The sequence below is a fragment of the Lagenorhynchus albirostris genome, chromosome 20 (genome assembly GCF_949774975.1).
Source record: "Lagenorhynchus albirostris chromosome 20, mLagAlb1.1, whole genome shotgun sequence".
In the NCBI taxonomy this organism is placed as follows: Eukaryota; Metazoa; Chordata; class Mammalia; order Artiodactyla; family Delphinidae; genus Lagenorhynchus; species Lagenorhynchus albirostris.
Genome location: NC_083114.1, coordinates 28900802 through 28926443, shown reverse-complemented (window position 1 = coordinate 28926443; position 25642 = coordinate 28900802). Strand labels below are relative to the sequence as shown.

At 52.0% G+C, this 25642-nt stretch overlaps 1 protein-coding gene across 1 annotated transcript in view; it reads right to left on the bottom strand.

Annotated features, from left to right (window-relative positions):
• The window catches only part of AKAP1 (A-kinase anchoring protein 1), a 32345-nt gene extending 10037 nt beyond the window's left edge, over nucleotides 1-22308 (bottom strand). The window contains exons 1-2 of the mRNA XM_060133386.1: nucleotides 22250-22308; nucleotides 1524-3165 (exon numbers count right to left, since the gene is read on the bottom strand). Of these exons, the coding sequence (XP_059989369.1) occupies nucleotides 1524-3141 (1618 nt within the window). The 5' untranslated portion in view covers nucleotides 3142-3165; nucleotides 22250-22308. The remainder of the gene's footprint in view (nucleotides 1-1523; nucleotides 3166-22249) is intronic.
• Between the last annotated feature and the right edge of the window lie 3334 nt (nucleotides 22309-25642).

Sequence of the window (25642 nt, the reverse complement as noted above, 5' to 3'; positions counted from 1 at the left end):
GCGCTTCACGCAGGGAACACCACCCCTTCGGAGAGAAGCCTGCTTAGTCGACCTGCTAGGACCAGAGGTGGCTGACGGGGGGCTCGGCTCATACACGGCCCCCAGCCGCTGCCCGACGGAACAGGACGCGCCTGTCACCCCAGTGACACCTAGAGGCAGCTCCAACCACACCAGGAGCTCCGGCAAGGCCGGCTCCACTCAGCTGGGTGGTCCCTGGGCCACTCTAAGCTTCGACCTCCTCGCGCCCAAGGCAGGGCTCCTGAGGGAGAATGCTGGAAGGCTCGAGCCTGGAGCCGGGCATAGCCAGTGCCCAGTGGGTGGCTCCACCACGCTCCCATCTGCCATGCCCACGCCTCCCCGCTCACCACTCTCTCCCCTGCAGCCTGGACACATCTGAGTAGCTACTACAATCAAACTGGAGTCAGCATGGTGAGGCTGAGGGGCAAGAGGCAAAGGGAAACTCCTTTATTCCTAAAAGATTTTCACCCATTTTAAGATGCTTTAAAACAATTTTAAAGCATTTTAACATCCCTGAAGTTGGGTGCACCTTACAGTCTCTGGCTTCCTACACTCGTGAGAAGCATTTCTTTTTTCTTTTGGAGGTACACACAGAACAGCAGCGTCTTAACAATAGCATCTTACAGGTGACAACCTGTAGCGTGTGGTACACACCAGATGCTGCCGAAAGCAGTAATATTCCCAAGAGTCCCGACCTTCCTGGAGCCGCAACAGTAGGGAGTGGCTCCAAGACAAGCAAGCTGGATACCCACAGAGGGAATCCATGGCCTCTTTCCGTGAGATCAATGAAAATACCCCAGGGAAGCTGCAAAACCGGGGACAGGAGCTGCTGACCTGTCTACGCTGGGGTCAGCACTCGAAAAACCCAGTGGACACTTGGTTACCAAAGTGCCCCTTTCCCGGGGGTGGAACTGCAGCTGCACAGAAAGGAAACGGCTGAGGTTCTCTGCGAAGGAATAGGTGACAGCAACACGCAGGGAGGCGTGAGCCTCCCGCAAGGATTCAAGGCTGTGGCCATTGTCTGGGCACTTACCCCGAAAGAGCTTCTGGAGAAGGAAAGCAGGCGAAGACATGGGAACAAGCACATGATTAAAAGGAAATAAACCATAAAAAAAAGCTTACCCATCCTTGGTACTCAAGGGAATTAAAGCTGAGGAGGCCTCTCCTTTTTAGAAAAAAAGCTACTACGAGGTTAGTGTTTAAGAGAGAGACACACTCAGGTTAATGGGTGAACCCAACTTTGAGCTGGTTCCTTCGGAAGGACTGGGAAGGGTCCCTGGCTGACGAACCAAGTTACAGTTCCCGTGGCTTTGGGGTTCAGGGCAGCTTAACTTCTCAGTCACCCACCAGCTCTATGCTGCACCCCGACTTTCTGCAGGCCGGCTGAGACACAGCATTGGAGAGCGTCATTACTTGCACAAGGAGCAGAGGCAGGCCGGCTGCCTTTCCCGACCAAATAAAGGGAGACCCCCTGGTCCTCTGAGGGACACCCCAGGCCCTCCTACCTCCCGAATGATCTGCTTCCGCACCCACGGTCCATCCATCCTCAGCCCCCAGGTCCGACAGCTCCCCTTTCAGCACCCCGTTGCTGAAGGGCACAGTACTTTCTGGCAGCAGCGGGGTGGCAGCCTTGTCCCTGGGGCTGGAGGTGGTCTCTGTACAAGAGTCTTCGAGCCCCGAAGTGCTGACAGAATCTGAGCACTGCCCAGAGGAGGCCACGGAGGGGACACCCTGGCCGTTGCTGGACACGCAGGTGACACAAGCGGCATCTTCTGCCAGGATGCTTGCCTCGTCCAGTGACTCTCCAAGGGAGGCAGCCGGCGGAGGGCAGGGGGCCAGGGAGACGTGGTGCGCGGAGTTCTTTGGCTTCCTGTCCTTGGTGGGGCTGGACAGGGGGCTGGTCAGGCAGCTCACGTACGTCTTTGGTGGGGGCAGATCCTCTGCCAGCAGGTCTGCGGAGGGGAAGGCGGCGTCCACCGGGCCCGTGGCTGCCTCCGCTGTGGCCAGAGCAGGCTCCGCGGCATCCTGGCCCAGGGCAGCTCTCTGGTGGGCTCGGGCGCCGCTCTCCTCCTTCGGCCCTTGGAGCTGAGCGACCGAGGCCGGATGCATCCGCCCCGCGATCCTGCCCATCGTGGTGCTCAGCACCTCCTCGGTGGCCTCCAGGATCACTTTGGAGATGATCTGGAAGGCAGCCTGCTCGACCTTCTCGTTTCTGTCCAAGGTCTCTTCCTTGCCCAGCTCCCGGCTGAAGTCTCCGTCCCAGCCTCTGCTCCCCCTGACCCGGGGCGCTGGTGTCTCATCGGGCGTTGCCAGCTCCGAGTGGGCCGACTCCACGAAGCTACTCAGCAACTTCCCCACGGGGTCCTCGTCCACCGCCAGCAGGCTGCTCCCCTTCTCTCCCCCTCCTCCCAAGGGAGCCAGGCTGGGGGCTCTGCTGCTCGGCAACTCGGGGTCCTGCTCCCGGGACACGGGACCTTCTTCCGGCACGTTTTCTCCCGTCACCGCGTCACCTGTGCCTTCGGCGCCACCCGTCTCCCTGGTCTTCTCCCCAGGGTCCACCTTCTCTGCGGGGGCTGCAGACTGGTCCTGCCGGCGCCGCCCTGCCGGCCTGCCCATCACGGTCTCTCGATTACACACCTCAGCTGCTTCGTGTGGGAACGGAACGCCTTTTGGGGACGGCAGGGGACACTCTAGAGGAGCACACTTGGCTTCGTCACCCATCAGAGCGAGCTCCACCCTTGCACTGTCCTCCTTGCGTGGTCCTGGTGGAAACCTCGTGTCCGCGGTGTTGGGAAGGCCGCCCGAGGACTCTGATCGCCGGTAGGCCGGGTGTGCCCGCGGCAGGGCCGGCGGCTCCACAGGGGGCTTGCTGGCGGTGGGGAGCTCCCTCTCCGGCGGCTGGGCGGCACCGGGGGGCGGGGCCGCTGCTCCAGGACAGGGGTCCTCCACAGGGAGCGCGTCCTCCGTGGCAGGGCCAGCCCTCAGCTTCACAGCGCTGGCCCCCATCTGTTTGTTGTGGCTGCTGAGGTGCTCTTTTTTACGAGAGAAAAACCACCACCAGCCGAGGAGCGCCAGCACTCCAGGCAGTGCCAAGGGGAAAAGCGAGCGGAACTGGATCGCCATCCTGGAGGCCTGAAGTAACTATACCTGCGAGAACAGGAGAGAAAAGGGGATGCTATGAGAGCCAGGTAAGAGGATCCCGATATGACTGCACAGCAAAGACAAACAGGTTACGGCAGAGCCTTCGCTCCCCCACTTTCCCTGACCCCGGAAGGAGCATCCCTCCCTCTTGGCACACCCAAGACTCTGGGTGATCCTTGGAGGTGGGTGGGCAGGAAGACACACCTCCCCCCACTTCTGCTCCCTCATCCATGCACACTCCCTTGAAACAAGCTGAGCCTTCTCTTGAAACCAAATCCCTTCCTGCATCACTTCTTTTTTTTTTTTTTGTGGTACGCGGGCCTCTCACTGTTGTGGCCTCTCCCGTTGCGGAGCACAGGCTCCAGATGCGCAGGCTCAGCGGCCATAGCTCACGGGCCCAGCCGCTCCGCGGCATGTGGGATCCTCCTGGACCGGGGCACAAACCCGCGTCCCCTGCATCGGCAGGCAGACTCTCAACCACTGCGCCACCAGGGAAGCCCTTGCATCACTTCTTGATGCCAAATTCTCCCTATGTTCCCCCAAGGGACTAGTTATGTTTAGTGCTTTAGTTCTCTAAGCTCCCAGAGCACTTATCTATCCAGGTGGTGTTGGAGCATTTTTAAATACCAATGGAATCCACATGTACATGTCCCTCGCGTGCACCCCCAAAATCATGAGTCAGTGAAATAGTAGTTACGCAGCAGTAAAGTCAGAACAGAGGATGAGTAAGATTTTTAAAAGGATAGGGGAGGACTTCCCTGGTGGCACAGTGGTTAAGAATCTGCCTGCCAATGCAGGGAACAAAGGTTCGATCCCTGGTCCGGGAAGATCCCACATGCCGCGGAGCAACTAAGCCCGTGCGCCACAACTACTGAGCTCACGTGCTGCAACTACTGAAGCCGGCACACCTAGAGACTGTGCTCCGCAACAAGGGAAGCCACTGCAATGAGAAGCCCGCGCACCACAACAGAGTAGCCCCCGCTCGCCGCAACTAGAGAAAGCCCACACGCAGAAACGAAGACACAACGCAGCCGCCCCAGAAAAAGGATAAGGGATACTCCAAGGTGAGGGACCAGTAAAACACACAGTGGCGTGGAGATAGGGTCATGTTTGAGAGTCAAGTCGTTTACTGGGCTCGATGAGGGTCCTGCACCCGCTGCAGAGTCTGGACTTTTTCCTGTAGACAACAGAGAACCAGCTTTGGTCTGCAAGGCACACACACCAAACTGTGTCTCTAGCTTATTCTGGGAGCAGGACAAAGAGTATTAAGCGAAAGAAAGCTGAAGACCTAGAGTCCGTTAGATCCAGGTAAGCAGAAATAAGAGCCCAGAGGAAGGCGGGAGACACGTAAAGGAGACAGGGAACTGTTTTCTTCACCTGTAAGGTGGGGACACACCTTGTAAAGGATGGCTGGTATAAGATCACTTGAGATACGTGTTAATCCTTGTAAAGCAGGTTAGCTCTCATTAGAGGTATGTGACAAACTTATTCTAGAATACACACTTGTATCCTCTGCCTCCCATACAGCAAATTTTATTCTGTCTGCAAAAACTGTAAGTCTTCTTAAAACCAAAAATCCTCCACTGATATGGTGAATTACTCCTTAATTGGGTTTGTGCTTTGTTGCAGAGATGAATGTAAATGCTTTAACAACTCTTATTTACTTATATCAATGTTTAATTTACTTATATCAATGTTCTCGGGAAAACCCAGAGCAGAGTTCCCCAGGTGGTTCTAATGTTCAACCGAGGCAAAAAAAATTCAACCACTGCACAAAAGAAAAAAAAAAAAGTCCTGGAGACTCTGCTTCTCAAAGTGCAGTTTATGGACCAGAAGCACTGAGCATCACCTGAGAAACTGCTCTAAATACAGTATCTCAGCTCTACCCCAGACCATTTAACAAGACCAGCAAAGGACTCACAAGCAACATGACAGCTTGTGAAGGAATCTAGGAAAAGTGTTCTGCTCCAAAGTGAGGGGGTCGGGGAGGGGTGGGAGGGGTCATCTCCAGAAACTCCTTCATCTGTGAAAATAAACCTTCTTGCTAATACCTGAAGATGAAGCAATGGAATTGGAAAATACAAAGCAGAGTTAAACAATGGCCAGGGCTCAGAAGACTATATTAATCCCTTCAGGCACAAAACTCCAATGATGCTACCTTAGAGCTTCAAATTCAAACACGGAACCGGAACCTCACTAGATGCTTTCCCTTGCATTGCTTAATCCTCAACCACCGGTTTGCAATATGTATTACCATCCTAAAGGTTAAAATAACTCCAGGTCACACAGCCAAGAGGTTGAACTCAGGTTCTACTCCACATTAAATCTAGAACCCAATTTAATGAGTCTGTGCAGACGAGGCATTGTACAGGCCAAGGAAAGGAGAAGTTTGTACCCCTCTTAAAACTTGATGGCCCTATTTTTTGACCCACCTCCTCGAGTAATGGAAATAAGAACAAAAATAAACAAATGGGACCTAATGAAACTTAGAAGTTTTTCACATCAAAGGAAACCATAAACAAGACGAAAAGACAACCCTCAAAACGGGAGAAAATATTTGCAAATGAATCAATGGATAAAGGATTAATCTCCAAAATATACAAACAGCTCATGCAGCTCAATATCAAAACAACAAATAACTCAATCAAAAAATGGGCAGAAGACCGAAATAGACGTTTCTCCAAAGAAGACATACAGATGGCCAAGAGGCACATGAAAAGATGCTCAACATCACTAATTATTAGAGAATGCAAATCAAAACTACAATGAGGGGGCTTCCCTGGTGGCGCAGTGGTTGAGAGTACGCCTGCCAATGCAGGGGACACGGGTTTGTGCCCCGGTCCGGGAGGATCCCACATGCCGCGGAGCGGCTGGGCCCGTGAGCCACGGCCGCTGAGCCTGCACGTCCGGAGCCTGTGCTCCGCAACGGGAGAGGCCGCAGCAGTGAGAGGCCCGCGTACTGCCAAAAAAAAAAAAAAAACAACTACAATGAGGTATCACCTCACACCGGTCAAAATGGCCATCACCAAAAAATCTATAAACAATAAATGCTGGAGAGGGTGTGGAGAAAAGGGAACCCTCTTGCACTGTTGGTGGGAATGTAAATTGATACAGCCACTACGGAGAACAGTAGAATAGAAAAACAGAATTACCATATGACCCAGCAATTCCACAACTGGGCATATACCCTGAGAAAACCATAATTCAAAAAGACCCCAATGTTCACTGCAGCACTAATTACAGGTCATGGAAGCAACCTAAATGCCCATCGACAGATGAATGGATAAAGAAGATGTGGTACCTATACATACAATGGAATATTACTCAACCATAAAAAGGAATGAAATTGGGTCATTTGTAGAGACGTGGGTGGACCTAGAGACTGTCATACAGAGTGAAGTAAGTCAGAAAGAGAAAAACAAATATCGTATATTAATGCATATATGTGGAATCTAGAAAAATGGTACAGATGAACCTGTTTGCAAGGCAGAAATTGAGACACAGATGTAGGGAACCAATGTATGGACACCAAGGGGGGAAAGGAGCGGGTTGGCATGAATTGGGAGATTGGGACTGACATATATACATTATTATGTATAAAACAGATAACTAATGAGAACCTGCTATATATAGCACAAGGAACTTGACTCCTCTTTGCTGTACAGCAGAAACTAACACAACACTCTAAAACAACTATACCCCAATTAAAAAAAAAAAAAACAACACCTTGATAACCCTACCCTATGACCCAAAAATCCCACACCTGGAATCTTTCCTTAAAAAAAATACCACAGGCAGAGGTCTATATAAGAGTGCTCACCGGGGTACCATTTGAAACAAGACTCAAAGCAACGGCTGCTCAATCTATTGTAGACTCCATGGTCATACCAGTTTTGGAAAATGAAGCTGATTCTCCTGTACTGACATGGAAAACTTGCCATGATACAGAAAATAAAAGCGGTAGACCACTGTGGGTATGTGATGTCTATGTCCACATAATCCCATGGAAAAACTGGGAAGGATCCAGGCAGCCTTTCAGCTGTGGAAGAGGGGAAGGTTTGTACATTGATTTGTATCCTACAAACCTTCCCAAACTTGTTTTTTTCCTTATCTGCAAATAGGGATAGTCTTCCCTTTTTCCTTTTGGAAAGAGAGAGTTTTAAATTTCTTTAACAGAGATTCTCCAACTTGGCTGCCCACCAGCATCACTGGGGAAGCTTTTAAAATCTCACAGTGGTACCCAGAACAATTACCTCAGAACCTGAGGGTGAGACCTGGGCATCGGGTTTGGTTTTTTTTTCCATCCGGGTGATTCCAATGTGCAGTCAAGTTGGGGAAGTCACTGTTCTGTAACAACCTGCGCACACACGCAAAAAGGTGGTGGCAGATTATGGAGATTTGCTCTCTGTTCAGTGTCCTTCACATAAAAATAAATAAATAAATAAAATGAAATCTGAGAAGGAAAAGAGGTTATGGGGGACGGGCACACGCAGGATAAGGCCCTTTATCAGGAAATCAAGTCCCACCCAACAGATCACGTGCCACAGGAAGTGGGGCTGGGGTCTGAACACAGGTTTTCTTCTCGTCAGTAAAGTTATATTCTAATTCCTTATTATTCTAATCCCATTTCAGCAGGGCTTATAGCTGTGATTCCCATAGTATTCTAGCAATTCTCTGTTCCCAGGTAAAAGATTAAATGGAATGGGATGGAGAGGAAGAAAAAGAATCCTATGTCTTAACTACCCATAGGGGGCAGTCTCCTCACTTTACACACCAAGGACCCAAGGCCACAGACTTACATTGGGGGTGTGTGTGTGGGGGGGGGGGGGGGAGTTGCTACCAAGACATAAACTGCTTCTCAAAATAGCTGGAAGAAGCCCCCCCTTTGGAAGTAAAAGCCAATCAATCACAGGGGTCTGCTCTCCAGCAGGTGTCCCCATCCAACCCCCAGGATCCCAGAATACAATAAGGCAGAGGCCCAACACAAACCACCAGTCTAGCTCTGGTTCTGCACTCCACGAGGTCCACACCGCGACCCAGACCACAGCCCACCACGCCCCTGGCCTCCCCTGCGGCCTCATCTGTTCCGTTCCCAGCCCCAGTTCAGACTGAACGCACAGAACCAGACACCTGGGGCCAGGACACGTGTTCCCTGCCTGCTGCTCTGTAGCCCAGGGACACCGCTGCCACCTGCCCACCTAACCCTGCCAGCCGAGCTCGGTCCCCAAGAGACTGAGGCACAAGCCCCCGGATCCACCATCTATAGCCCCCCCACCGCCCCCCAACAGGCTACTCAGCTAATGACAGCTCAGGAGACACTTTCTGCATTTCCAAGCCAGACAAATACCCCGTTGTTGTGCCAAAAGGGCCTCAGAGAAGGGGGGCGATGCTGCCACCGTGAAGCAGTGTCAGCCACCCCACAGGACCCTGAATGTCCCACCTGATCCCAGTGGCCACCACTCACCCCAGGGACTAGAGCTGGGGCACCAGGAGCCGCTGCTTCTACGTGGGGAGCAGCAGTGGCCCCTCTTCTCCACGCCCACAGGGACAGGAACCGCCCGACAGGGAGAGCTCCAGGCGCTTGAGAAAAGAAGTATGAGATCCCCAGAAAGAAGGGGAACACAGGGCTCGTGTACTTTTTCCCAGCAACCAGGGGACTGTGAATAGCCTCAGGAGCCAGCTCCACCGAGAACAGAGCCAGGAGCCGCCGGGATCAGCAGACACCCCACCCAAAGGTGGCGGGTTCAGGAGGCTAGTGGGTTTCACCAAGGGCGTGGCGGCCTGGGGGCACCTCACGGGGAGCCCCACTTCTCACCAGTCAAGGAAAGTCCCTCACTTCCTCGGCCCTTCAACTTCGAAGGGCCCTACCTGAGCCAATTCACTCAGACAGACTTGTGCATCGGTAAGGCACCGTTTTCCCTGCTCCACCCGGTCTGATAGGCCTGGACAGGGGGTGCAGGATGCACCCACCTTCCCTGAACCCTGAAGGGGCTGCCTTCACGCACACACACAGCGGCAGCCCTCACGAGGCCCACTGCTACTACCTTCTCTGGGCACAGACTCATGTATGAGCTGCTCTCTTTGCCCTGGTTTTGTGTGCATGTGGTTTTTTTTTTCTTTTTTAAACCTGAACCTCTGAAGAGGTTTGTAGTGGCATTTAACACTGGAGGTCTAACGGCCTTCACGCTCGCTCACTAATGAAGATGGCCTCCTCCCCCAGGGCCTCCCACCCCAGGCCCAGGACACTCAGGCGCAGGAAAAACCTTGCAGAAGCGGCCCTAGCACTGGTGGGGAGGAGACCTGGCTATTTTGAATCTGGCTGCCTGCTTATTTTTAGCAGGTCCATTTGCTGGGAAATAGATGCAGGCTGGCTGGCCGCCCAGTGGTCACACAGAGCTCAACGCAGGCACGTGCCACAGCCCCACAAGCCTGCAGCATTCACCTGGGTCAGTCCAGGTTCTAAGAAGATGTCTTCCTTCTCCCAGAGGAGCAGGCAGCTTCTCAGAACAGCTTACCTCTGGAGAAGCAATGGTCTCACTCCCAAGCGTGATGACCAGTGCAGTCACTGCAGTCTAGAGCCTTCTGCTTAAATAAGAAGGCAGATCTTTGGGAGATTTACTAAACAAGAAAACAAAGAGTGTTGGTTCCATTAAATCAATTTGGCTGTGGTTATTGTGGAAAAAGAGCTGCGTGTGATTAACGATGGGGGGAAAAATCGACCCTAAAACAAGAGCTTAGGGGGCCAAGAGCCTTACAAGTCCAGTGTGGGCTTGGGCCTGGCCGGTGAAGCCAGATCTACTCTATGATCCGGGTCTTAGTTGCGGCATGCATGCGGGATCCAGTTCCCCAACCAGGGATCGAACCCAGGCCCCCTACAATGGGAGCGCAGAGGCTTACCAGTGGGCCACCAGGGAAGTCCCTACTCTGTGTTCTGAGTGGGCTTTTAAACACTCTCCAAGAAATCTGAACATTTCTTCCATTATTCCAGCATTACATGTTCACTTTTGCTGAAGACGGTCCCTGGGTGTTCACCAACAGGGGGCGCAAGACAGCCCATCTCCGGCACATCAAATTCTTGCTAAGGGGCTTCCCCTCTTGAAGGGGGCCTTCCAAGGACAGGGAACAGCTACATGACTCAGAACCTAAAGCCTTGCTGCCACTGCATTCAGAGAATAACGGCAGGCTGCTGGCTGGGCCCATGTCGTCCCCCGCCTGCCCCCCATCCCAGAGGAAGGCCACATACACAGAGGTCTTTTCAAGACTCCAAGGGTGTCTCTGGGTTTGTATAGGATGCATTTACCCAATTCCTCATCAGGTTGAGCTTCCGCACATACAAATACGTTTAAGTCGCTGCAAGAAAATGCTTCTGGCCACCAGAAGCTCACAGTCCGGATGGAGGAATCGCTCTGTCTCTCACACACAGATGCACCGAGCTGAGCCTGACTTCGGAAGTGGGCAAAGAGAACACAAGGAGGCTGTCTCAAGGAAGGCCATGACTTCCTTAGGCTGTAATGGTGGGCTAACAGCATAAATTAAGGTTCTAAACCCAAGATGCCTGGGGGATGGAGCGGGCAGCAGGGTAGAGCAGGATGAGCCCGGGAGCTGGAGCCGAATCGCTGGCAGGGCCGCACAAATGGTGTTTGACCTCTACTGTCAGGACAACGGGAAGAAGCCGTGGCAGCCGTGGCACGGCCAAAGCAGAGCAGGTCGCACGAGGCAAAGGCCTGAGCCACCCCCGAGGGGGGACTGCAGTCCAGGACTGGTGGCCACTTAAGGCACAGGGGGCCCCTGAGCACTGGAAACATGACCAGTGTGACTGGGGGACTGAATCTTAAAGTTTATTGGATGTTAATGTAAATCTAAACAGCCACATGCAGCTGGTGGCTACCTAGTGGACAGCGCAGTGCTAGGTGGTGTCCCCGAAGACCTGAAGGAAACACAAGGGCTGGATAGATGCTGCAACGGCCAGCGCCTACCTTGCTGAGCAGAGCATGGTCCTGCCCCTGGGGGTGGGGGACGATGGTGAGCTGGGCCACTGACCCTCAGCAGCATGGCTGGGGCCCAGGAATCACAGCGCCGGGGCCATGCCTCAGGCGGCTGGTCTCGCCCAGCCGTGTTCACAGGGTTGTTACCTTCATCCTTAGGGGGCCTGGATGGGCTGTGACTCATGTTGGCACCCTAAAGACTCCAAATTAGCTCACAGTGAGGACTGTCCCCCACACCCTCCATTGTGATGGCCCAGCACAGCTGCCAGGGGAGCTAGACCAACCACACTGCCCGTTCTGGGTGGACCAGCTGTCCCACGAAAGTCACGGAACACTTCCAGTCTGCTTTCCGGGAGACCAGAGGCTTCGCCCAGTAACATCTGAGTGGGAGAACCTGCTCACTGAAGCCTCCTCCAACCAAAGCGGAAACTCGGGGTCCAGTACCTGAGCTCCAGGTAAGAAGAGTCAGAAGCAAAAAAATCCCATCTGGACATGTTCTCAAATGAAGAGCTCTTCCTCCTCCAGCTCAATTGAAAATTAAACTTCCACTTAGGAAAACTCGAGAAATCAGGGACCCACGCAGGGTTAACTGCCCAACCTCTCTCCTCCTCCTCTGACCAAACCCACAGCCATCCAGTCTCACCAGGCTTCAGATGATATGGGAAAATCAGCATCTCCTACAAAGGACTTCCCATTGCTTCCCTTGGGGGTAGGGATGTGGTTCTTAAAAACGTGAACGACTATGTCACATCCATCCTGCCCCCTATCCCTGGCTCCTGACAACCTTCTTGCTTTACAAGTGAATTCTGACAGGTTTCTGAGGACAGTGATAGAGCAGGGGCCAGGAAACTGTTCCCAGGCACATGGAGTTCCCACCCATGACCACAGAACACAAGACTGCCCAAAAGGTATGCAGGTGTGCTCTGACAACACGCTCACCTGAAAGCTAATAAGGACGGCATGTGCCTTCAGAAGGAATCAGAAAAGATGCTGCTATGAGGCAAAAGCAAAGAGGTAAGACAATGGCTTTCCAAATGGCAGACAGTGCAATATGACCAACTCAGAAATCCCACAAAGGCACATAACGTAATTTCTACTCAACAAACATTCATCGGTACCAACAGCTTACAAAGCCCGGCGCGACACAGACAGGAATCAACAAACGCACTGCCCTCTTTCAAGACTTTCAATTCCTTTGGGGGCAAAACCCCCCAATGACCTCTTCTCCAGTGGGCCTGGTACTGCCACCCTCTGCCACAGCCCAAAAGTCACGCAAACGTCCTGGCTGGGCCAGGGGGCGGGGGTAGGAATCAGGCTGCCAGACACCCCAAATTAGGATGTTCTAGTGTCCTGGGGTGAGAGATGAAAGGACGTCAGCCTTAATGGCAGTGCCATGGGAGCCAAGGGGGCTGGGGTGCCCCCTTCAGCATGCAGACTTTCATTCTCACCACGACTTGGTACCCAGGTCCAGATCCCCTCTCATTTCAACTACTCCTGAAGTAAAGGCCGGCCTTTTGCTGGTGTGGCAGAAGGGACCTGGGGGCCTGGTTGTCTCTGCCGTCTTTCCACCAACCCTCAGCCTTCAGCTGCACAGCTCCGACCCCTGCCTTCAAAGGGGCTTGTCCTTGGGCACAGATCAGCGTGCTTCTGGTTGGCTGCCCACCCTCGCACACTTTCTCACCAAGACGAGGGAGTAAAACAAGAAAGGAGGGGGCACCAATCCAGGAAGCAACACAAGAGAAGGGGAGAAGGAAGTCCCAGGATGCAGGGGAAGCAGAGCCAGGGGACCGGGGATGCTTCCCAGGAGCGACTCGGAACTGCTGAGTCTGCAGTAAGTTTAAGCACGAGAGGAGCTTCCCGAGAGGAGCTTCCGGGCAATCGACCCGCAGTGGCCAAGGCCCAGGGGTGAGTCAGAGAACTGGTGAGACATACAAAGAAAACCAAGCTAAGGAAACAAAGGAAATTAACTAGGAGAAGAGAAGGGAGGGGGGAGACAAGAAAGGAAATAGGATCGCAGCCATAGCAATATTTAGATCACAACACTGTCATGTGACCAAATGTTGGGTTACCTCTATACTGAGAGGATGAGGGGGGAAAAAGTGTAGGAATGGGCCAAGTCCTTATCTTGCAGAGCAGAAAAACAAAACAGATAATATTTTTAAAAAGGAAGGAAGGAAAAAAAGGAGTAGTATACTATTTAGAAATACAGTCGGCCCTCCCTGTCTGTGGATGCAGAACCCGAGGACAGAGGCTGTAAGGGATTTGAGCATCCGCAGATTTTGGTTATCTGCGGGGGTCCTGGAACAAACGCCCCAGGAGACCAAGAGTCAACTGTGTAGAGGTAAGTGGCAGGGAGGCCGGCTGCCTCTAGAAGAGAACAGGACAGGGTGGGGAAGCACTCCAAGCAAAGGGCTGTTCTTTCAAAGCTTACCAGAGTCAAAAGTCAAATCTGTCTACAAGCAACGCTTTGACAGAAAATTAATACGTTCTTAAGTATTACCTACAATGGATGCTCTACTACCATACAACTTTATGTTTCTTGTTAACCACTGTAACAAATATGTATTAGTGCCAATTCATCTTTTTTTTTTTTTTTTTGCGGTACGCGGGCCTCTCACTGTCATGGCCTCTCCCGTTGCGGAGCACAGGCTCCGGACGCGCAGGCTCAGCGGCCACGGCTCACGGGCCCAGCCGCTCTGCAGCATGTGGGATCTCCCCGGACCAGGGCACGAACCCATGTCCCCTGCATCAGCAGGCGGACTCTCAACCACTGAGCCACCAGGGAGGCCCCCAATTCATCTATGCACAAACTTATACTGCTTTATTTTCCCATAATAACTGATACCAACCTTCCTTCAGAAAACCCCCAACTGCCCCGCTGACATACAGTAACACTCAGAAAGAGAACATGCTTACTGACAGCTAGACCCTTTCAGAGACAAGGCGTATGATCCCCCCACCCCGGTGAGGTCACAGCAACCCCCCAGGGCTAGCCATTTAATAAAGATTTTAATACCCACAGCGAGCCAGGTTCCACTGGGGTTGGGGGCAGGGGGGTGGGGGAGCCCTCCGGAAGCAAAGGTGGAAGGAGGGGTAGGGAGTCACATTTCAGATGAGATAATACCGCAAAGAAGCCGGAACCTGCAGCCTCTCTCAACAGATTCAGACAGCTGAGCCCTAGGCATCCCCTGCACGTAATGAATTAACCAGACTCCTGTGCATCCAGAATGGTACTAGTTGGGAGAGCTGAGAAAGCCAATCACTTTCTGTGTTGCGTAGATTAAACGAGGAACCCAGGCTGACGAAGGCTGGATCAAGTGTGCCTGGGAGAGGGGGAGCTTTAGACAGAATGGTCAAGGAAGGTCTCTCTGCAGAGGTGGCAGGAGAGTGAACAGCAAGGAGCGGCTCTGCCAAGATCCTGAGAGGACAGGGAAAGGAGAGGGGGAGAAGGTTCCAGCGGGGAGAAGACGTGCCAGCAACCTAAGGCAGGAACAAGCCTGGCTGACTCAAGGGACAGCAAGAAGGGGAGGCAAAGACGAGGCTGGAGGGCCGCTGCCAGAGAAACTGCTCCCCAGCATCGCTGCGCAGAAGCCACGCTGAAGGTTAAGAACCTGGAAGACCAGGTTCACCCAACTCCCTCCAGAGAGGGGGACCGACTTGCCCGAAAAGCCAGGGGACTGTAGTTTCTGAATGAACAGAAGTCGACTGCAGCGTCCGCTCCAGGACAGAGTGCCTCTGTGGCTGGTAGCATGGCGGGCACGTACTGTGTGAGCCAACGGAGGTTCGCTCTGAGTTCTCAGCGAATGCATCTGCCAGGAAGCCCTGGGGTCGTTAGCCCTGGAGGACCGCAGCTAAGCCCTCACCCACAGTGCCTCCACACCCTCAAGTGCATCTGTCCCAATAAGGTGGCCCAGCCCCCCTCCGGGGGTGGGGGTGGGGTTGCGGATGGAGGACAGAGACAGACACACACACACACAGAAGTCCCTGCCACTTCTTTGAATCGGACTTTGCGAAAACAACCTTGTTCTCCAGCCAACGTAAACCATAGGCAACAGAGGACCTTATATGGCTCTAAGCTTTCTTAATCAGAAACAAGAGAGATGGGCTGGAGCTGGCAGCTCCAAGTTAGAGGAAAGAAGGGACAAGAAAGGGGGGAGAATGGAGGGCAGCGAGGAACAAAACTTGTTTGTCAAACCCCTTTTTCGTATCTCTTCAGCCTCAGTGGCTTCCCAGTAAGAATTCCTGCTGAAGGGCATGGGTTTGCCTTCTCTCGTGGTTTTATTTTGGCTTAAGTCAGAGGATGCCAGTTATGAGGCTGCCGCGGATTCATAGTTTTACAGAGTTTTTAGTGGCCTGTCCTCAGGCTGGGTGACTTCCCACGAAGACAGAACTAATGTGATTTCCTGAGAAATCGGCTGCTGGGTCGTCCTTCCCTAGGACAGCAATCCTGACCTAGGAGTGCCGGCTCACTGGGCTGCCTCGGTCACATGCCTGCCTGGCCCGGGAGGCAGGGGTGGGTCCTTGCCACAGGTCCAGATAGAAAAAGCAGCCCAGGGACCTCTTAAGTGACCGCACACACATACACACCCCCCATGACAGTCTCTAGGGTGGCTTTATTCTCCTTCCTCCCCTGGCACCAGGACCTGCCCCGTACACTGAAGCCACATGCACTTGGCCCTCCTAAAGGATACCACCTGCTAAAAATAGCATGATAGCACATGCTTGGCTGGGCGGGCCTCACCAAAGTCAAAGGACAAAGCAAGGAGGTTAGTCTCAGCATGGCCTCTCCTCACTAGAGACAGAGCTCACGCCCATCCCAGTGCAGCTCAGGGCAAGCCACTCCTCTCTCTCAGGAGGGGCAGGAAGGGGGAGGGGCAGGAGATCTGTCTTCCCAGCCAAGGCTGGAGGGAAGGGGGGGGGACAGGGCAGCGTGCTGAGAGCTGAGGGCTGGGCTTGAAGGGATCCTGCTGCCTGCTCCAACAGGGAGCAAGCCAAGCTACTCTCAGGCGATGGCCTGTTGAGGCCAGGGGATGGTCTCGAAACCCTGTGTGAGGTCTGACAGGCCACACTATTACTAGCCAGGGAATGAGTGACTTCAAGGCTGCCTTTTCAACCAGGTGATCAAACTAGCCAGAGTCTCGAGAGCAGTTTTCCAGGCCCTAAGGCATGGTTATGCAGCTCGAAGGCACTGGCCGGTTGCACAATTCTGATAAAACACTTGCCTTAAAGATCCTTAACTTCTGTTTCCTGTAAAATGATAACATCCAAAGAAATGGGATACAAATACCTCCCTCCTAGGGCTGAATGAGGCTGTAATGACCTAACAGTCTGACTCAGTTTGTGGGATTTTATTCTTTTAAAAACCCAGTTTCACTTTCTGGATGAGGATGGAGGGGTAATGGGGCAGTTAACAAGAAACAGCCTCTAAAAGCAGGGAGCTAGAGATACTGAACCCTGATCTAAGCCCCAAGACTGCCCAGTCCTGTGTCCTGGGATCAGCTTACCTTCCTTAGGGCCTCTGTTTCCACATACACAAACTAGAAATTCTTTTTTTTTTTAAATTAATTAATTTATCTTTGGCTGCATTGGGTCTTCATTGCTACGCACGGGCTTTCTCTAGTTGCTACTCTTCATTGTGGTGCGTGGGCTTCTCATTGCAGTGGCTTCTCTGGTTGCGGATCACGGGCTCTAGGCGCGAGGTGCTTTAGTAGTTGTGCCTCGTGGGGTCAGTAGTTGTGGCTCGTGGGCTCTAGAGTGCAGGCTCAGTAGTTGTGGCGCACGGGCTTAGCTGCTTCTCAGCATGTGGGATCTTCCCAGACCAGGGCTCGAACCCGGTCCCCTGCGTTGACAGGCAGATTCGTAACCACCGCGCCACCAGGAAAGTCCACAAACTAGGAATTCTTAACCTCATAGGATTGAGAGAGAATAAAAAGGGAATAACGTGCAAAAACCCTGCCAAATTATCAGGTATACGGTAGGACTCGGTAAGTGTCTGTTAAGCATCTTCTTGCTGTTGGGGTCCAGAAGAAGAGTTCACATTATATGCCAAAGGCCAGTCTAGTAGGGTTCAAACTAAGCACACCCAGGACTAGATGAGGGGCATCTGGAAATAGAGCGCGCTCCCCAGAGCCGGCTCCACACCAACACTTCGGGATCCCCACTGGGGACCAACTCTCCCCGAGGCCTTCAGTAAAGCCAGGCCTCCTAACACTGAGATGGACCGGAGGAGCAGAATGAAAATGACGCTTGTCCGCAAGGTGTCTGCAACCTGGTTCAGCAGAGGGCCCACACTGAGACCTGCAGGAAGTCATCAGGTGAGTGAACGACCAAATAGCAAGTCTCCTGACGTAACGACCAAGCCAGTGAGCACTGGCCTTGGAGAAGCAGCGAGGACCTTTACACTGATAAACAGGCTCTCAAGCGAAAACGGCTTTCCAAAGGCTTAGCGTCTGGCCCCTTCACTTCACACTCCCATCCCCAGACCCCTCACTACACTCCTTTCTCAAACTGTTTCATAATTGATCACTGCCCTCCAAGCTGGCAGACCGAAACTTGCTCTGAACATGCCATGGAGAGGACTGATAAATAACTTGTCACCAAAGCTGTTGGGTGTGTGGAATATGGAAGACTAAGCCCAAACACATGATGCTTTACAAGGCGAGACAATGAAGCTTTTAGAGTTGGGCAAAGAACTAAGTCCAGTGCTGTCCAACAGAGCTTTATGTGATGATGAAAATGTTCCAGAACCTGCACTGTCCAGTACTGCAGCCACTGGCCACATGAAGCTACTGAGCACTTGAAATGTGACTACTGTCACCAAGGAACTAACTTTTTAATTTTACTTAATGCTTTAAAAAAGTTATATTTAACTAGCTACACATAACTAGTAGCTACCCTATAGGACAAGGCAGCTCTAGACCCTCAACCCTAAAGACAGACTGAGGAGAATAAAGATATTGTAAAAAATAAAAATATTTAGTACAGTAGCACCTTAGAGTTAAATGAACTTCAAATGCACCTAAAACAGTGGGTTGTCATTTTTTTCTTAGACTTCGGCTTGTACTACCCAGGCATCCCCAGCCCAAACACACCCTGCCTCCCATACACAACCCTGCAGGCAACTCTACCTCCCAGCAGCCCTAAGGGGCTGACTAACTCCAGGGGTTAGTCAGATTGTGCTCTTAGGGGCACAGTCTGAATGCCTTTGGTGTTGACCAATCTTCTTTCACCAGCTAAAGAAACTAAGACCCTGAGGGCCAACAGACCTGCCTGGAACCCCAGCCAGGTTTCAACCCTGAAAGCGGCACCCAGATCTCAACCTCCACTCCACCCACAACCCCCAATCCAGGGCTCTTGCTAGCTAAGCCCAGGGTGAAACAAGCCTCATCAGCCCTCAGCACTGCATACCTTTACTTCCAGAACTCTTCTGAGGCCCTGCTTTGTTCTAAGTACACGGGCCTCAGTGAGGACCGGCTAAGTGAAGGCAGCCAGGCTGTACGACCAGATGGGGACAGAATGTTTACTGTCAACTGTTGCAAACTTATCAAACCGAGCTGCAGAGACACTCAAGATGGCAAGAACTGGACAGAACAAAGACCACTTAGTAGAACCATTTAGGAGGAGGAAAAGGACACCTCGAAAGTTCCTTATAACTGAAAGCCAGTCCTCAGAATGCTGAGTGATAACACACATTCCTTTACTGCAACAATCTGCTTAGAAAGCAACAGAAAGATTAGGTGAAAAGCCCATGGACTTGATGACTCCTTGTCCTTCTCACAAAAGCCCTCTAGTTCAAGTCCAAACCCACACTTGTCGGTTTCTCTATCCCTCTATTTGTATTTTTTATTTGCCACTGAAACAATCCCGAATGAACTCTAGCTTCACCCTCAACTGCACTCAGAGGTGTCAGGATTAAAGGATTAGGGAGGCATTTGCTTGTAACTCACCTCCCAGAGTAACTATCAAGGAAGAGGTGTCCCCTAAATTTTAGTTTCCATGTCCCCACCAGCTATTTCTCCAGCTACTCTGTCCTACCCGAAACACTGTCACTGTTTTACACGGCCCAAGTTTAAAACTAGGTACGAGGGCCAGCAGGTTTGCTCGGTGGAAATGCCACACACAAAGGGTACTTGATGTTAAACGATCAAAGGTGAAACCTGTCTGAGACATTACACCAGAAAGGGATGTGGAAGAAACAACCTGCCCTAGAAATGAAGGGTTTAGGATTAAAATACATCCCACAAAGATCAGCAACTCAAATAGCATGAAATGATTTCAGTGGGATAAGAGGCCCGTAAGGACCCACCACCACCTGCCCAGAGCAGAGGGAAACTCCCTAGAAAGGTAAGCTGAAGGTACTAAGTCACACCCAAAACTTCCCCACAAGAGCACAGCGGTCCAGACTGCAGAGAAGCCCATTCATTCTAGACTCACAGGGAAGATGAGGAAGGAGGAGCCTGGGGAGAATGGGCTGGAAGGCACCAGCTCACCAGGCACATGGGGTGCTGTAGGCTTGAGCCAGGAGGCCGGCTGGCAAAGTGTGGGGAAGCCAATTTGTTTTCCCCCTCCTTCCAACCAAGTTTCCAGGTCAGAGGTTGGGGAGTAGGGTACTTTTATTAGAATTCAAGTCACTTAACAGATTCAAGGGAAACTTAAAGTCAGTCTCAGAGACTCTTTAAGAAAGAGGGAAAAAAAAGAAATCAATGCTTGAGCACCCATCATGTACCAGGCACAGTGCCATGCCCCACGAATATCTTAATTTGTCTTTAGGATGGGAGAACACTGAAAAGCCTAAAACTAGCCTTCACCCACAAACGATGGTTATGACCTGGCCTGGGTTCAAAGCCCAAGAATAATTTGGGTTACCAGGTAGAGCAAAACAAATGACTTTAAAATATTGATGCTGAGCAACCTTATACTGGAGACACATCCCCGTGGCACCTGAGCAGCCACTTCCAACAGACACCTTCACTGCGGCCCTGCAGTGGCCAAGTCTGAGTGTACTTCCTAGAAACAGCTGGGAGGAGGAAATGATATTCACACAAAGGGCTCCAGCTAGACACTCACAGGCTGGGAGGGGATCAGTTACCTGCAACTTCTGGGCCATCACCTGACAAAACAAATGACAATAGAGCCTATTTAATCCAGGTAGGCACAAAGGCTTCAAAGATTTGCATACTTGTAGGACGCAGAGAACCTACTCTAGCCTAGGGCCATTCTTCATCCGAGAATATACCCAGGAATTACTACCCAGAACCCACAAAACTAGTTTTGAGGTTCAAGAGGAAAGGTTCAACACAAGTCAGAAAAGCTCCCCCAAAATTACTTCACTTGCTTCCAGTGCTGAGAAAATCTTAAATAATCAGCAGGTGAACCACCTGAACTTCAAGAAAAGAGGAATCTGATAAATGGTCAAATCATGCTGCCCTCTCTGCATTTCAAAGATGCTCTGTACCTTTAAGAGCAAAGAGGGTGGGTGGTGCTTACTAGGAGCCCAAACTTCTAAATAGAATTAAAAAAAAAAAAAAAAAAACTAATCCGGGAAGGACTTAGTTACAATAACAGGGTAGCAAAGTAAGGTCACTAGCTGCCAGAATTAACAGCTTCTTGTGAATGGTGCTTCTTGATCAATAATTTCGACAAACGGGGTGGGGGGCTTGGATAGCAAACCAACAGATATGACTGTACCAAGTGTCCAGCAACCCAGATTTCCTGCAGGAAATAAATTTAAACACCAAGCAGCCTGAACTTCATAGGGGAAAGATGGCTAGTTGAACCTAATTGTCCTGCCCACACACCCTACCCGACCTGAGAGGCCTCCTCTCACACCTGGAGTTAAGTGCACCGGGTTTGTGTTAGTAGAGGCCGGGGGGGCAAGAAGGCGCCAGCCAACCTCTGCATCTCCGCGGAGAAGGGAGACCGCGAAACGCCCAGGGCTTCCAAGCAGTCCCAGGTCTATTCGGCACCACCCAACACACCAACAGCTCCTATCCGTCTCTTGTGCCTTCCTTGGAGGGGAAATGGGAGGAACCGCACCCAAGGGCACAAAATAGTAAAACTGGTGAAAGCCTGCCCAAACACACTTTGATCCAGAACCCCGAAACCAGCGTGGTCCCTCCGGCCCGAGGACCAGAGGTGGGTGCAGGCGGAGCCCGACACGTGACCCACAAACCCGCGGGCATTAAGTCAGCGGGCACACGGGACAGGACAGCCTCCGCCTCTCCGACACCCTTAAGGGGCTGCAAAAGCTAATCCTCTTGAGAGTCACCAAGCCTTTCACATCGGGACCCTAACTCGGTTCAAACGGTTTCCCTCCGCCCGCAACAAGGTTCCAATCACAACCTATCTCCTAGCTCATCCTCCCGGCTCTGCAAACCGAGCCCCTTCCCCTGGTTCGCCGCACTGAACTCCCAGGGGCAGAGCGACCAGCTCCAGTCTGCCACCGCCGGCCTCGATGGGGAGCACCCCCGGGCGATATAAAGGGGCCCAGAAGTTGGGTGAGGTTCCTGAAGTGACCAATTCAACTCAGTGGGGAAGGAGTGCCCGCAGGCCTTGGGACACTTCCTCGCCCTTGTGAGCACCTGGCCCTGCCCACAGCCCGCCCGCCGGCGCCTCTCCCGGCTCAGACTGGGTACACACGACCTTTGAAAAGTAAACGCGTGTGGGGTTGGGCGACCTTGGGTGGAACGCACTCAGGTCCGTCTCTCGGGAGAGTGTGTGCGCTCGGGGAAAGTTAAGCCGCAGAGGGGTATCCCGGGCGTCGCGCCCTCGCTTCCCGCCCCCGAGGATGGTGACGCGCGTAGGGGACACCGCGCGGCTGCGGAGCGCGGCCCCAGCCAAGCACAAGCGATTTGTCAGCAAGAACCCGGCGGAGAAGGACGAGGGGGCGCGCAGGCGACGAAAGAGAAAGGGCCTGCTTGACAGCAGGCGACGGGCCGGAACCCCTCTGCACGCCCTCAGCGTCGGGAGCCTCGCACCCCGTGAGTCCTGGAGCACGCAACGCACCCTGCACCTGCACCCTAGGATCACCATCACCCCAACGGCGCCGCCCTCGGGGCCCCGGCAGGTGGTCCCCAGTTCAGCCGCTCCCTGCGGCCCCAACTTACCAGCTCCTCGGCGACCGTCAGGATGCAGAGTCCTCGCGCCGCCGCCGCCCCCTGGCCCCTCGGCCCCCGCCTCTGCCCCGCCTCAGCCCCTCTGCCAGGCCGGTCCCGCAGCGTTGCACTCCGGCCGCTCCCCCACGTGCTCGCCCAGACCCGTGGAACACAGAGACATTAAATACTGAGGACGCGCAGAGACGTGCCCGCGGCGCGACGCAAGGCCCCGCCCCCCGCCCTCGTGCCCCCGCGCCTTCCCGGCTCACCTGCGCGTGCGCGCCGCCGGCCGCTCCCGCCAGCGCCTCTGCCAGCTGCGCCAGAGGGGGCGCGGTCTAGAGTGTTCCGCCAACATCCCGCCCCCGCCGCCCGCAGCCGGGCCTTGCTCAGGCTCTCGCGAGATGAGCTGTAATCTCGGCTGGGCTCAGGAGAGAGGCCTGGCTGGAGTCTTCGGAACGCCCCTCGCTCCTCCCCCACCTACGAACCTCGAAGCTCTGGACCCCTCAAGACCTGCGCGAATTCGCCCGCCTCGGGTGTGGGAGATTTCGAGGGGCCAGTTAGGCCGTCTGCCTGCCTCTGTATAGAGAGGCCCCTGGAAAAGGCAAAGGGGCAAGTGATGCGCAGGGCTCCTCTTGCCTCCCTTGCCTATATATACTATATAGATAGAATATAGATCTATATTATATAGGTATATTCACTGTAATTCATCATTACATTGTACGCATGATTTAGTGATATTAATAACTGCACGATAATAACTGCGTGATGGGAGTACGTGGCACCACTCAGATGCGGCATTCTTGCGCATTTTCACAACTTGGTGATGTCAAAGTGAAACAAACTTTCCTCCAAAGGGGGTTGGGTTTTGGAATAATTCCTGTCAAGAGATAGTCATCATGATCTATCAGTGACTCCCTGAGGAAACTTGAGAAAATAAATTGCCCCCAAACAGGTGGACAGGGTGGGGGTTCCAGCTGGCCAGAGACATAGGAACTTTAAGTGAAAAGAGATCATGCTAAGAACTATTACTTGGGAACATGGTTAATCCTAACTAGTTATCAAATGCAAATTTAAATGATGATGAGACACCTATTGAGTTTAAGTTCATATATGTATATGAATCCCAATTGCATGGTGTGATTAGGGACATGAAGGAAACAATCAGGAAAGAAATAACAAGAGACCTATTTTAGGTTCTGTGGTTCAAAAAGGCCTAAGGTGAGACTTAAACTGAAACCTGCTTGATGAGAAGGAGCTGGCCTTGCAAATTGTACTTGAGAATAAGGGTTGGGGAGTATTCCAGCAGAGGCAGCAACACTGCCTGTGTTGCAGGAAACAGCGTTTGGTGAACTAGATTGGTGTGGATGGACTACAGTGAGGTGGGGAGAGCGCTAGAAAAGAAGGTTGGAGACTATAAAGGGAGGAGGGGTTTTTTGGGGGGCAGGGGGTGTGAGGGAAGTGGACCACTTTATAAACCATAGTAAAGCTTAGATTTTCTTCTTCTCTGTTTAGCTCCCAGGCATACTTCTACCCCAGGGCCTTTGCACTTGCTATTCTCTCCAACTGGAATATTCTGCAGAGCTCAACTCCCTCATTTCTTTCAAGTCCTTTGCTCAAAGATGACCTACTCAGTCTCAGTGAAACCTTCCTTGGAGTCCCTGTTTAATAACTGTAAAGACACACACACACACACACACACACACACACACACACAAAATTCCCTGTCCTTCACGCCTTCTTTATTTTTCTTCACAGCATTTACCACTATCTACATACTACATATTTCTTTTATTTCGTGAGTGGAGGCGTTGTTGAGGGTATGGCACATCGAGGGCACTCAGTAAAAATATGTTTAGTGAATGAATGGGAAGCCATTAAAGAGGGTTAAGTAGAGAGTGACACAGTATAATTTCTGTTTGGAAATGGGAGCTGTAGCTGCTGTGGAAAGAACGGACTAGAGGAACACTAGCATAGAAGCAGTGAGACCAGTTGGGAGGCTGGTACAGTGGCCCAGGTGAGAAATCATGTTGGCTGAGCCGAGAGTCATGGCAGTGAACATGAAGAGACTGCTTTGGACTCAAGACAGATTTTAGAAGTAGTAGCAACAAGACTCACTCATGTTGTTGGGGGTAAAGAAGAAGGAGAAATGCTTCTTCTGGCCTGAGTTACTGTGTGAAATGGGGTACAGTTTATTGAGATGGGGGAAGATGAGGGCAGAGAATCATTCGTTTCATTTTGGACCCATTAAGTTTGTAATGTTTTCGTAACATCCAAGTGCAAATAGTAATTAAGCTGGATATGCAAGCCTGCAGCTCAGAGGACTTGGGCTCAGAGGAGTGGATGGGAAATACAAGTATGTATTGAAAACCATGTAAAAAGCGGATATTTTAAAGGCAGACAATGCCCTGGTGGTGGTGGAGGTAGGAAATATCCACAAGGAAGAAACTGAAAAATGATGCCGGGGGGTGAGACCTGGGAAGGTGGCAGGAAAAAATGGGGGGACGGAGGCAGAGGGGAGGAAGAGGAAGAAAGAGGGAGATGGAGCTATGAGTATGGTTATGAGAAGGAGGGACAGAAAGCAGGGGCAAAGAAGACGGAGATGTCAGTCATATCTATGCCTGGGGATGAGGGCAAAGCCTGCCAGGATAAAAGGAATGAGGGGAGAAAAGAGGAGTGGGAGAACGGGAACACTAGGGAAGATACAAGACTCAAGTCCAAGGGGGAAAGGTGAGAACACAGATTAACTGTAATCACAACTAGAAATCAGCCCAGCAGCTGTGGCTGAGGAGGTGACCACAAGGTCAGGGCAGTTCAGAGGTCAAAGAGTGATTCTAGTATGAGATTAGAAGATAGAGGAATGAGAAGGGAGGTGAGGATGGAATGTGAGTCTAAGAACGTGGCCATGAGGAAAATAGGATTCTATTATTAAACTCCAACATGAGCTCATAATGGGCAAAAGCCTGCTTAAGGCAGGGATTTTAAGCTAGGTTGCCCAAGCTTCTGGATGTCCATGAGCTCCCCAAAATTGCACACATAGTTTTATAAGTATGGTATTTTCTGTGGAAATAGGTTATTTTTAATATATTGCTTTTGTCTCATTAGATTAATATAACACCCCGAACAAAGTGAAACAAACCTCTCTTACTCTCCATCCCACTCCCTGTTCCCTTAAACTGCAGAAGCATTTGGTTCTGCCCCAGGACATGTGTGTCTGCAGGGAAGAATAAATGATCTCCTTCTAGGGAAGTCAATGGACAGAGTTGGGAAGTAACAACACTAATGGCTAATGCTTAATGAGCACTTAACGCGCAGCACCGTTCACAGCACCTTATTCTAACCTCCACAAACCTCAGTCACACAGCAGCAGAGACAAAGGTTTTAACCCGAGAAATCTGGCTCGGAACC